A 14,010-nucleotide genomic window follows, 5' to 3' on the forward strand; every position below is an offset into this window, starting at 1 on the left:
AACGTCCTGAACTGCTGAGAAAAACATCAGTCTCCTTGACCTATATTTCTATCACCTGGCCCATCATTTTACCAGGTAATAGGCCACGTGACCCATCAGTATTCATAACAATCTGTGAATATGTGAACATCCGACTTGTTATATGTGTGCGAATTGTCCTCCCTCACAGTATAGACTGGGACCACTGCTTCCTCCACTGTATCGCATGAGCAGGTAGGTTGCCATTGCGCATATTATTAATATAATCACTCAATGCATTATGAAGCGCCTGACTTCAAACGCAGATAGCTGCTTAGTCGCGCTACACAATACTTTTATAATGGTCAAATTGACCATTTTCATTCTTCTGTTTTTATCGATTCCCGACATGGGTACAATGTGTGAAGCCCATTTCTGGTGTCCCCCGCCGCGATATTGCTGGAATATTGCTAAAAGCGGCGTAAAACCATACTCACTCACTCACTTATTGTTTTTAAGGAGCAATAGTAAGTTGACACAATCATAGTGGTATACTTGACACTGTTGACATATCTACAGTGGTAAAAGTATTAATATGTTTTCACAATTAATCTTTCCAACGTAATGTCTACATTGTTATGATATTTTATGATGAAGTAGATCTGCAGACATTGTTAAAATTGAAACCCACAACGCGTCTGTTGCTATTCTTCTTTTTCATCATGAACCATACTTCTCTATGAGTTACCTCCCTAATTGTAATATGTTTCCTCCTGTAGTCTGACACGTCAATTATTCACACTGTCTAAAAGTGCTAATATCTCGTCACACGGAAACTGGTTAACGTTTCACGCATAGCGATATGCTATAGGCCTGTCTTCGTCCCTGTCGACAGACAGACCCGATTCCGATTGGTCAACGTTTAACCGCAGCCAAATGCTGTATAGGGAAATAGGTTTGACAGTGCTAGACTGGTACCCTGTCCATCGCCTCCTAGAGGCTACGAGCGAGGAGCGCAAGCGCTCTAGGGCAGGTAAACCAGTCTGGGACAGGCCGTAGCTCCTTCTTATGATTGTTGCCGAAAAACACAAACAACTTTCGTGTGCTAATTTCGAGCTAGGAATGTCTCAAAAACATTTTCATAATTTATGAATTTCGTATTTGCGTATATCATTATACACATGTGAGACAAAAGGTTAAATTCCGTTACATTTTTCCAACGATTATTCATCGGCATGCCCCCATGTCAATTTCTCAAACCCAGGACAAATTATACCAGCACGTGTGTCATGCTGATTTTACTAAAAAAGTGATCATGACAGAGCTTCGCAAAATCAGTATGACACAAATGCGAGTGCAATAACTTCTCTAATACCCGTCATTTCTTAATTCTTTTGAGCTCCCCTTTAGAAAAATGGACTAAAGACGGTCGGCGTCTTAGAAAACAACAATTGTGGAATGACGTCCACAGTCTTCAACCATGACGTCCTTTCTAGTGTGACAAAATGCCGTCCGAATGACGTAGGCAATATTCTGGTGCGCGTGAAATGCACATAAGACTTTTCTGAACTCTGCCATGTCTAACCCTATGGGTAATACATCTTATTTTAGTCTAGGTGCATATTAGTTTCAGTAATGAGGACACAACTAATTATAAGTCAGTTATCCTTTGATATCCAGCAGAATGGACGATTACTATTTTACTCTCGTTTTGGTCTTGGACATAAGAGATATACACAAACAACATGCATACACTGACATGCGTTAGTGAGTATGGTTTTACGACGCTTTTAGCAATTTCCAGCAATATCACGGCGGTGGACATCAGAAATCGGCTTCTGAAATTTTACCCATGTGCAAACACTTTTTGATGTTTTATGTTATCCAGGACTAGTTTAGGTAAAGCAAAATACATATTTCGCTTAGAAAAGATCTTAATAACGAAAAATTAGAATTCAAGAGGGTGCCTGACGAACCTCAGCTTTTGACGTCGCATGAGGGAACTCCCACTTGTATGTTTATTGCTCATGTATATTTCATGTTTAATTCCATCAGGTGTAAGCTAAACTTACCTTTTAGGCGTTAACTAAATAACCACTTGGACCTTTGTTGTATATATTTCATCTTTTGCAAACGCTGTGCTTTATCATGAGTTTTATTACTCATATTAGTTTAAATGGTAGTCCGTGGTATCGGATTTACTTTTGTTAAAATCACACTCTGATGCCTTGGCCTTGGTCGTGTTCTGGACCCCTCGACAGTTACGTAGTAGAAGTAGTAGTAGTAGTAGTAGTAGTAGAAGTAGTAGTAGTAGTAGTAGTAGTAGTAGTAGTAGTAGTAGTAGTAGTAGTAGCAGTAGTAGTAGTAGTAGTAGTAAAATGTTTATTTAAGTGTCCAGTCAGACATTGGCTTATGAGACACTATATACAATATAAACAAAATATATACATAATATATATAATGTGAGAGGTGGGAAATTTAGCTACGAAATCAGAAGACTCACAGGAAACAATGACAAACTCCTCGATTCAACAACGAAAGAAAAAGAAAGGATAGAGATCTAGAGAGAGGTAATTTAATAATCATGGCGACGACTGTCGTCTCTTAAATATTATAAAAAGCGTTGCGGCAAGCAATTTTTGTAAAACGTTTGAATTCATTAAGTAAATAATTTTTTCTTCTTCGCATATCACATTAAAATTTCGGTTGTTTACTTCAGCTGCATAATATAAATCATACCGTAAAAACTGCATTGTAGTATAAAAGGACATTCATCTTCCACCAAATCACAATAGCAATATTTACATAACTTCTCCGATAGTGGTATAGGAGGCTTGGAATATCTGCCTGTCTCAACAAACAAAGGTAAAATTCCACATCTAAACTTCGCTAAAATACGGTCGTGGTCTCTATACAAAATATTTTTAACATAGAAATCAACAGATTTTCTGTAGGTACGTAACTTATTTCCATTCACATTACCCGTATCACTCAAAAGCGAAGCGTGACAATTAACTGCGTCATCTTGAAATAAAACGTTTTTAATATAATACCTAACGAGTCGGCTCCTCCGTGAGTCGTTACTCTAGCGTAGGCCACATAATCGTTACTTAAGCACCGTGGTAATGACCGTGGAAGTAGTTTATCTGTTTAGATCGTAATGTCAACAGCCAAATGTGTTGTTTCCAAGAATTCTAAGACGTTGATGTAATTTCTTTCACTCATATTTGAAGTAAATTTTATGACAATCGCAACTCATTAGTTTAACATAGACGTATCGTAACGCCATCCCTCCGGACGCTGAAAGCCATCGTAAATACGGATAAAATGACTTAAGTGTAGATGAAGGACATTTGAGACGAAGTGGTGACATCACTCAAAAGTTGATTTTGATTTAGCGTAAAAGTGTCACTACTTGTCATTATGATACCTCTTTACAAGTAGACTAATATCACTAACCACTATACAGTATAAGTGGTTCACTTTTTATCAAAACACACACACACACACACACACACACACACACACACACACACACACACACACACACACACACACACACACACACACACACACACACCTCACCTCAAAGGACAATGAAGGTCTGATTCAGAGTACAGTAAACTATGGTTATAACGAACTCAAAGGGACTACTATTTTTAGTTGGTTATAACCGTAGTTCCTTATAAGCATATATTCAGCGTAACTACAGCAAATAGTCGGGACTAAAAACTTAGTTCGTCATATCCGTCTGTTCGTTATCAGCGTGTTCGTTATAACCGTAGTTTACTGTATATCCATTAAAGACAAACTTATGACATATAACTTCCAACGATCTACCAGAACAAATTACGAACACATGGCGCAAGCTCAAAAGTATTGACAAGGACAAATTCAGTGACAATATATCTTCCTCTGATCTACGTCTTGATCCTACAACAGACGTTCAAGATCTAACAAAACAGTAAAACCAAACTCTTCAGAAAATCTTAGACAGGCATGCTCCAACTAAGACCCGACCTTTTACTCAAAGGAATGGGTGCCCATGGTACTGTGGGGATAGTCATCATGCTAAGTGCGTCACGCTGAACGGAAGTGGCGCAGGTCAAAGGTAGACATCGATCAGAAGATCTATAAATCTGACAGGATCAAGGTCCGCAGATGATCAAAGATTCCAAGCGACATTTTGTAAACAACGAATCACAGAAATGGCAAATAAACCAAGACAGCTTCATAACTTCATGAATGGTCTTTTCGGGAATGAAGAATAATGTGTTTTTCCTCCGACGAACGAACAAGCTGACGTGAATAGCCTTTTTGAGTTGAAAATTCATGACAAAAGAGCATTTCTTCAAAACAGTAATACACAGACCGCAGGACATGTAATTGAGTCAAAGTCTGAGTTTAGCAGATCATCATCCAATATCACGACTTGCTTGAGCGATCCTGTCCCCAGTAAGATGACTGCAGATCACATGATTGATTGTTTGTTGCTGAAGACCTATTCTACCCGGGTCTAATCTTCACGGGTCGCAGATCGGATGAACCCTTTACTTCCAGTTATAACAGATATGATCAACAAGAACTCATGTCAGCAGGAGTATTTCCAGATGAGCTTAAAAACGCCACTGTCAAACCACATATTTAAACAAAATGAAACATGATTCAACCATCTTAAAGAACTACCGAGCTGTTTTAAACTTGCCATATCTTTCCAAGCTAATTGAATAAGCTGCTTCAACGAGACTCATGGATCACCTATATGCGAATAACATCCTGAATAAGTTTCAATCTCCTTACTGGCCACATCACTCACATGAAACTTTGCTGCTTTGAGTACTAAACGATCTACGATAGATAGTCGATAATGGTGACGCCGCAAACTTGATTGTATTGGACATGATGGCATCCGACGATACTGTAGACCATGAAATACTGCTTCGCATGCTTAAACATCAATTGAAGGTGAAGCCTTGTCATGGCTCCAGTCCTTTTTAAAAGACAGCAGTCAACCAGTATTAACTGCAGACAAACTTTGATAAAGTTCCTTACTCTCATGTGCTGTCCCAAGGTTGTGTCTTGGGCCAGTGTGTTTTCTCATCTACACCAATCAGCTTTCACGTCTACCACTACTCCCATGCAGATGACTCTCACCTGATTAAAACTTTCTTTCCTCCTACACAGCCCTCAAGCAAAAAGAAACATGCACTATTAAAATAAAAACATGGATGAACAAACACATGTTCAAACTTACAGACGACAAAACCGAGGATCTTCTTGTTGGCATAAATCATCACCAAACTGATACGAGAAGTAATATTACCATCGGTTCAGCATAAGTCACTTCGCCAGGCTTGTGGAAGACCATGGTGTTTTGATTGACTCGGACCTCTCCATGTTGGCACAAGTAGACAGAACATGCAATTCATGATAGCACCATCTCCGTTCCATTAGATACGTCAGAAAATATATCCCAGCTGAAAGTGCTCATGTTCTAGCCAGGTGTCTAGTGTTATCGAGACTAGATTATTGCAGCGGGCTGCCAGCTGGCCTGAACAACCGCTATGATCAGCTTATACAACACATTGCAGCCCCAGCTATACACTTAGTTCGGTCCAAAATATTCAAGTTTTGAAATGAAAACCAGTACATTCTAATTAATGTGTACATATCTAAAAACTGTCATAATTCTTTGTGAAAAATCTGCTCATGACTTAAATTATGCAGATTCTTTGGGTCGAAAAAGGGTCCACATCATACATTAATCTTTCCATGTATTTTTTTATTTTCTATATCAAATCAGGTTTATAGGTTTATATTGGATGACATACATTTGTTATTAAAATATCATTTTGACTTCATAATTGTCTGCAGTTGCGGCTGACAGCTTCCTTGGATATTACTTTTGCTGCTAAGCTCACAAAAATAGCTGAAACATTCATTCTGTGCGTCTCAACTAGCTCTTACGACCAGAGGGGCGGTCAGGTAGCCTAGTGGTTAAAGCGTACGTTCGCTCGTCACGCCGAAGACCCGGGTTCGATTCCCGACATGGGTACAATGTGTGAAGCCCATTTCTGGTGTCCCCCGCCGTGATATTGCTTGAATATTGCTAAAAGCGGCGTAAAACCAAACTCTCTCACTCACACTCTTACGACCAGAGCAGATTGTTCGAATGCCGCTTGTCAGAGCCCTTATTATTGTTTGTTTGTTGTTTATAAACTGAGTATTAAATGCAGTTAGATAAGACTATTCGTAATGTTGTTGTCTTGGCACGATGAGTGGAATAGTAGTACTAGTAAGTGTTAGAACACATCTCCTGACCGTACACATGTGTGCAGTTAAATGGCTTTCGGCACCACGCGCTTTGTTTAACAGGGCGTCTGTTTAATTTGATAAAAGTATTTTCATTGCTCTACCAAACTTGGGAAGCTCAGGCATCAGCCATCACACAGGCAACTGGTCATGATGTATCAAGAAGTAGAAACACCGTGTTCATTTGCTTTCTTCATTGCAGAGAGGTTTCCAGAATAAACATGGCGGTTATTCTCATCGTCCTTGCCTTCTTGGCAGCAACTGTTAGTGATGTTAGAGCTGCACAGTGCGCATGCGCTACTGGAAATGTTAATGTCCGCTCTGGGGTGGGAACAAGGCATTCGATCCTGGGCGTCCTAATAAAAGGACGCTGTACCGCCTTTGAAGGCGATCGGAGATCCGGCTGGGTACATGTCAACTTCAACGGCAGGGTGGGTATTTGAATATGATTCTTTAATTTGAAGTTTACACGATATACGGCTTTTCCTTTGGACGAGAGATCGGTCACATGGCCGCGACAAAAAACGTTCATAAGTGTATGAACGACATAATTTGACGATCATACGTTCTTCACGCGACCATGTTCTTGAAATGACGTAAACACTGATGGACTACTTCCACATTCCTGGGGGAACCCCTGGGAATTCCTTTGCACGAATACATACAGAAGCGTTTCTTTCTGATCATTTAGACCCATTTATCTTAAGGGCGGTCGGGTAGCCTAGTGGTAAAGCGTCCGCTCGTCACGCCGAAGACCCGGGTTCGATTCCCGACTTGGGTACAATGTGTGTAGCCCATTACTGGTCACTCACTCAATTTTATCTTATACTCAGCGTTTCAGTATACATTTAGCAACGCAGGAGAGTTTGACTGCATGATCGTTTACGAATATCCTCTCTACGACCGAACCTAAGTGAACAAAAGAAGAAATGCACGTCCACACTGTCGAAGTATCGACTCAATCCCAATCTCATTAAAATCAGATCTTAGTTCTCGCTAGCGCTAAACAAAGATCTGAGGACATCCTATTACGGGTCACGTCAGAACGACCTTTCACCCGACCAATCAAAGCGTCGCTTACCAGATCATGAAAGTGACAGCCGGAATGTGTTTTCTAATCATGCAACCTCGAAATTGTTAAAACGGGGTATTCCGAACGACAGTTACGGCCCGTAGGACTGATTCCGTCAAATATATCGTCTATCTTATACTTCCGTGGGATAAACGTTGTTTGAACGGAGGAGGCGTTGCACAGTATGTGGGAAGCACTGCCAAACAATATCAACCATATATAAGACATTCCGGAATGTTCGTTTGTTCAGTTTTCAAAATCTTAATCGAGAACTGTGTTAACATATTTTTCAAGCGTAGTCTGAAATGGAAGTCGCCTGGGTTTGAAGCGGACCGTCTATATACACGATATCGTGCAAATAGTGGACCAATGCCGTGCTATATACACGACTGGAAAACTCCCTTCTCCGCCGTGAGACGCGAACGCTGATTGGTCTATTAATTTCCTACACACAAACCTGGTTCCCGGTCTCAGTTGCGCTACGCTACATTGTACATTACTCCCCAAAATGTTAACTCTACACTATAGTGCGGACATCGTTTCTAAAGAAATATATCAAAGATAATAAAAATTATTTACTTGTTGTTAAAATTGTAATTTCTTCTCTAAACATCTGTGAAGATATAAAGGTTTGCTGAGGTAGATAAACCAGGTATCACAGTTAGTTAAAAGTTTTGCAGTCGTACAGACATGTTGTGAATATAGAGATCATAAATATTTGGAGTAAACATACTTTACCAAATGAGATACTAGTTTAACGAATCAGAATATTTATAGTTTAGTTCTGTTGAACCAATTAAAATCAAAACATAATTTCCCCTCTTAAAATACTACGAACCTTCTGGTAAAACAAAATTTACGAACTTTCTGTAAAAGAGCAAGCAATCTGAAGCAAGCATCTATTTTCATATGATTGGTTTGCATTTGAACAACCATGTAAAACTTTAGTATGCGTGGATGTTTGACGGCCAAATATTGTTTCATTCAAAGCAGAGATATATCTTGGATAATGTGTTGGTTCCTGGAAACACAGATCGCGAAACATGAGTGCGCTTTGATCATACTCAAATACTGCATGCTGTAACCAGATTTTGTTAGAATCGTTTTATTAACGAAACTAATGAAACTGATATTGTTTTCAAAGACGTCATCACACGCGCAGAGGTGAAAATTATGCATTTTAACACAGCGTTAAACGAGTTATAAAAATGTATTGAAAAGCGCCTTGCCATCGAAAATCTGGGAGATATAAAGACAAATCAAAGATAAAACTATAAGAAGATGTTGATACGATAAGAAAGAATCACCACTCTTGATCCTTATACCTTATGGCTGGAAAACTACCCTTGCGACGTCAAAGTTTGTGCATTTCACTCTACAATATGATATATGTGTATATTTGGTGTGTTCATGTGTGTAGTTATGCAGATCACACATGTATTACAGAAATGCATTATGCGTGATTGGGTGCATGTATGTATTCATGTATATATATATTATCAAATATTATTGTGGTGTGGTTGTGTATACATTCAACCTCATGTATGCTCTGTAATCACCCTGCGTGATTTTCTTTCGAGCAATAAACTTCTGTTCTGTTCTGTTTTTATATATATTTTAAATGTACCATTATGTAATTAGTGTCTCGTAGGCCAACTGGCCGGGTGCTGTTTTTTTAATGAAATGTTTATATGTCCATATATTTAGTACTGCAGCATGTGACACTTTAATAAAACAATTTTCTTCTTCTTCTTCTTCTTGTATGCCCCCAAGAGCGAGGAGAGTTAATTACCCGAACCCGCGTGGTACCGGTCTCAGAGGAAATGAAATGAAATATTGTTCAAAGTATTAAACCAGCTGCTTTCTAATTGGCTAATGTAGACTTGTTATTAGTCATGTCAGTGGTCGGTCAAAGTTCGCGAAAGGTCGCTCTGACGTGACCCGTAATGGGATATCCTCAGTTCTTTGTTTAGCGGCAGCGAGTACTTAGATATGATTTTAATGAGATTGATTCAATCCGTGTCTAGGCTGACAGTGACAGTCTACAGCAATCTATGAATTTACCTTATTGTCTAATCAACACATCTTTAATCACCTTTTAATGATCGACCAGATGATTAATGATGACTAAAACATGTAACCGCCACATGTAAATGTATTACGACGCGCTGTCACTGTGACTGACTTACTGAGGTAGTTCTTATCAGACATTTCTCATCTTCTGAGGATATTATTTGAACACATTTGTTGTAAAGAACTACAAAAATTGTTCCTGTGGAGCATGTGGAGCATACATACGTTCATGTCACTTCTCGTTTTTAGGAACTATTTTATTCCGCGATACAGCTGGTTGTTGTATGGCTGTCAGTGTAAACATGAAGTCACACGTACTAAATGTTGCGTATAGATTTAAATCCTTTGAGGTAAAAAATAGTGATGTAAAAAATTATAAGAATTGACATACCTGTTACAGAACGGATGGATCTCCGGACGCTACGTCAACATACGGAGTTGTTCGGGTAGTTCCGGCTCTTCAGGTAAAACCCTACTTCACTTCACCTTTTGTTTCTCTTAAGGACTATTAATGCATCAATTTATGTAGGTCAGTAATGTCACATCACAAATGCATTATAAACTCATCTCATGAGGGTTCGTTACACAGCGATATAAGAAATTAATCAGCGTTTAAAGTGGTGAGTTCAGTTGTGATGCTCATGAAGTTTTATGAATTATTTTATCTTGATGTTTAGCAGAGCAAATCGTTTAGCAGAGTCCAAACACAAGGCACAGACACGTATGAAATTTATGTAAATAAAATAGGCCAATTTTTTTTCTATAATTATAGTGAGTGAGTATGGTTTTACGCCGCTTTTAGCAATATTCCAGCAATATCACGGCGGGGACACCAGAAATGGGCTTCACACATCGTACCCATGTCGGGAATCGAACCCGGGTCTTCAGTGTGACGAGCGAACGCTTTAACCACTAGGCTACCCGACCGTCCCTATATTAATAAGAAATATCAGACATCAGAATGTTGCAATCTTGATCAAACAAGAGTGTACATGTGTGTTTCTTTTCCACGAAAGATGTGAGATGCAGACACCAAGACAGGAGCTGCTTGAATATGGACATGAAGGGAAAGTTGAATATTGGAAAGTTACAGTTTTCCGTCTTGTCATACAAAAGTTAACTGTAATCATTTCTTCCCAGGGAGTACCAGCTCTGAATGTCCCCGCATTATCACCAGGGCCGAGTGGGGTGCTAGATCTCCACGTTCTACCAGCAATCTTGCCGGGGCTGTGAGATACGCCTTCATCCATCATGGACTAAGTAGTCCCTGCTCCAGTCAAAGCTCCTGCTCTGAGAGAGTCAGGAGCTATCAGAACTACCACATGAACACCCGCGGTGAGTGAGTGGGTTGTCGGGTTCGTTGTACATGAGTGAGTGAGTGAGTTGGGTTTAACGCCGCTTTTAACAGGATTCCAGTAATATTGCGGCGTGTCAGCTTAATGTCGGAGGAAAGCCCGAAGAAATGCAGGTCTTAGACGTTTACCACTTCGGTGAAACCAACGAGCACGGGTATGGTGCTGACAAACCTAGAAACATAATCGGGGCGAACTGGGATTCGAACCCACAATCATAGGTTTCTGGCGTGCCCAAGGGACGCTACTCTGCACAGCGAATCGCGGCGCCTTAGACGTCTGGGCCACCCGTGTCCCCTTGTACATGAAGAACTGTAAAAGTATATATGTCATATATTTTCATACAAGCTTATGGTGCAAATGAAACATAGGCCTGAAGCTAGAAACATGCTTTAAACTGAGTTCCTTCTCATAAAGACTGGTTAAAGCTTATAAAGAAACCATCATGAATATTAAGTAACCATAATTTGACTGGTGATCTCATTTGTCTGTTATAAACCAAATCATCATGATCATAGGTTTCTGCAAATGTGTCAGTGTTTCTATCACACCTTCAGATGTATATATACATGTAGTCAGGGATGAAGGGACTTCTTGTGATTGATTACCCCCAGGCTGGAGTGACATCGGCTACAGTTTCCTCATCGGCGAGGACGGCAACGTCTACGAGGGTCGCGGCTGGGACAGGATAGGAGCTCACACCAAGGGCTACAACAGTGTTGGTCTGGGTAAGTCTGTGACGGGACAGGGGCTCATGTCCGGGGCTACAACGGGCTCACTAACGGGGCTACAACAGTGTTGGTCTGGGTAAGTCAGTGACGGGACAGGGGCTCATGTCCGGGGCTACAATGGTTTGGGCGTGGGTGACAGGGGCTTACACACAGGACAACAACAGTGTTGGTCTGGTAGTCAGTGACGGGAGAGGGGCTTACACACAGGGCTACAACAGTGTTGGTCTGGTAGGTCAATGACGGGAGAGGGGCTTACACACAGGGCTACAACAGTGTTGGTCTGGTAAGTCAGTGACAGGAGAGAGCCTTACACACAGGGCTACAACAGTGTTGGTCTGGTAGTCAGTGACGGGAGAGGGGCTTACACACAGGGCTACAACAGTGTTGGTCTGGTAGTCAGTGACGGGAGAGAGCCTTACACACAGGGCTACAACAGTGTTGGTCTGGTAGTCAGTGTCGGGAGAGAGCCTTACACTCAGGGCTACAACAGTGTTGGTCTGGTAGTCAGTGACGGGAGAGAGCCTTACACACAGGGCTACAACAGTGTTGGTCTGGTAGTCAGTGACGGGAGAGAGCCTTACACACAGGGCTACAACAGTGTTGGTCTGGTAGTCAGTGACGGGAGAGAGCCTTACACTCAGGGCTACAACAGTGTTGGTCTGGTAGTCAGTGACGGGAGAGAGCCTTACACACAGGGCTACAACAGTGTTGGTCTGGTAGTCAGTGACGGGAGAGAGCCTTACACTCAGGGCTATAACAGTGTTGGTCTGGTAGTCAGTGACGGGAGAGAGCCTTACACTCAGGGCTACAACAGTGTTGGTCTGGTAGTCAGTGACGGGAGAGAGCCTTACACTCAGGGCTACAACAGTGTTGGTCTGGTAGTCAGTGACGGGAGAGAGCCTTACACACAGGGCTACAACAGTGTTGGTCTGGTAAGTCAGTGACAGGGCATTGGTTCACACCCGGGGCTATGGACATAATTCGGCGCAGCCTACACCATATTTCTGCTCATCAAATACGTGTGTGATTATCGTATCTGAGATAGGATATTATTTTTAATTTTATCTAGGTTTCTGCATGATTGGTGACTTCCGGAACCGCGTCCCCAACAGTGCGGCCATCAACACCGTCAAGGCTCTCATTGCTTGCGGCGTCAGGTTGGGCAGGATTCAGTCCAGCTACACCCTCAGAGGCCACCGCGACATGGTCCACACCGACTGTCCCGGAACAGCCCTGTACAATCTCATCAGAACGTGGCCACACTATTGAAATGTCTATTCCGTAAGGAATACCATGGCATAATGCTGAACTGAATAAAGAGATTTAACGACAGAATTTCACTTGAAATTTATTTTTAAAATATTATTTTTTTAATATATCGTGATCATTATTAGATGGGGACTTATTTAGTCAAATAAGACAAACTGATTCCACAGTGTTATTATCGATCATTATTGTCCGTATCCAAGATTACAATGCGAAGGTCCCTGTTTTATTTGTTTCAATGTCATCTTCCGAATATAAATAGTGTAACATCAAACCCGTGTGCGACATACGCTGCAGCCGGAAAGCGCACGTAAAATCCCCAAAGTAAGTAAGTAAGTTAGGTAATATCAAAGGTCAAGTAGGGACTACATTCAGTGTTAACAAACAGACATAGAGTCGCGCGTGTCATTCGGCGATCGAGTCAGAATTAACCATCGGGAGTGACCCGAAATGGGATGTCTTCAGATCTTTGTTTTGCGGCAGCTCCGATTATGTTTCTAGGTCTGTCAGCACCATACCCGTGCTCGTCGGTTTCACACAAGTGGTAAACGTCTTAGACCTGCATCACTTCGGGCTTTCCTCCCACATTAGTGGCAGTTGCTGACACTGGAGACATCGAGGTTCTTTGTTCCCGGCTGTAGTGATCCCCCTGTTCAAGTTGCTAACAGACCTATCCCACGAACATCGTCCGCTCTTCTGACACAATCTCACTTGACATTTTTTACATTTTGTTTACTTAGTTCCTCAATCGTGGGCCTATTAATATAAATCTAGGTAAAGATTCTGATTGTAATTAATGCAATGTGTAGTATGTAGTCATTGTATTTGTGAAAATATTGTAACCATTAACTGCAGGATGGGTACACATGATACCAAAATTGACACTCGTCAAACCAGTTTTGGTCACCACCCGTCATTGAGTGAGCGAGTATGGTTTTACGCCACTTTTGCAATATTCCAGCAATATCACGGCGGGGGACACCAGAAATAGGCTTCACACATTGTACCCATGTCGGGAATCGAACCCGGGTCTTCGGCGTGACGAGCGAACACTTTAACCACTAGGGTACCCGACCGTCCCCAACCCGTTATTGACCTTTTCAAACTGATATTGGCACTCTCTGAAACTATATTGGCATTATTTAAACACTCATTGACCCTCTTGCCATTCATACTGGCTCTTTTGAAAGCCATATTGGCTTGGTACCCCACTGTATGGTATCAATAAATGTCACAAACCCCTTTC

The 14,010-nt window shown here is 41.2% G+C and overlaps 1 protein-coding gene across 2 annotated transcripts in view; it reads left to right on the forward strand.

Annotated features, from left to right (window-relative positions):
• LOC124148039 (peptidoglycan-recognition protein SC2-like) overlaps window positions 1-12,830 on the forward strand; it is a 33,293-nt gene extending 20,463 nt beyond the window's left edge. Inside the window, exons 1-6 of one of the 2 annotated variants that reach the window (XM_048386674.1) lie at window positions 76-213; window positions 6,473-6,701; window positions 9,816-9,879; window positions 10,556-10,750; window positions 11,382-11,495; window positions 12,568-12,830. In XM_048386674.1, coding sequence (XP_048242631.1) covers window positions 143-213; window positions 6,473-6,701; window positions 9,816-9,879; window positions 10,556-10,750; window positions 11,382-11,495; window positions 12,568-12,767 — 873 coding nt within the window. In that variant the 5' untranslated portion in view covers window positions 76-142 and the 3' untranslated portion in view covers window positions 12,768-12,830. Of the gene's footprint in view, window positions 1-75; window positions 214-6,472; window positions 6,702-9,815; window positions 9,880-10,555; window positions 10,751-11,381; window positions 11,496-12,567 lie in introns of those variants that run through there. The other variant, XM_048386677.1, reaches the window with a different exon arrangement.
• The last annotated feature ends 1,180 nt before the right edge of the window (window positions 12,831-14,010 follow it).

The sequence above is a fragment of the Haliotis rufescens genome, unplaced genomic scaffold, assembly GCF_023055435.1.
Source record: "Haliotis rufescens isolate VD_foot unplaced genomic scaffold, xgHalRufe1.0.p SCAF_10, whole genome shotgun sequence".
In the NCBI taxonomy this organism is placed as follows: Eukaryota; Metazoa; Mollusca; class Gastropoda; order Lepetellida; family Haliotidae; genus Haliotis; species Haliotis rufescens.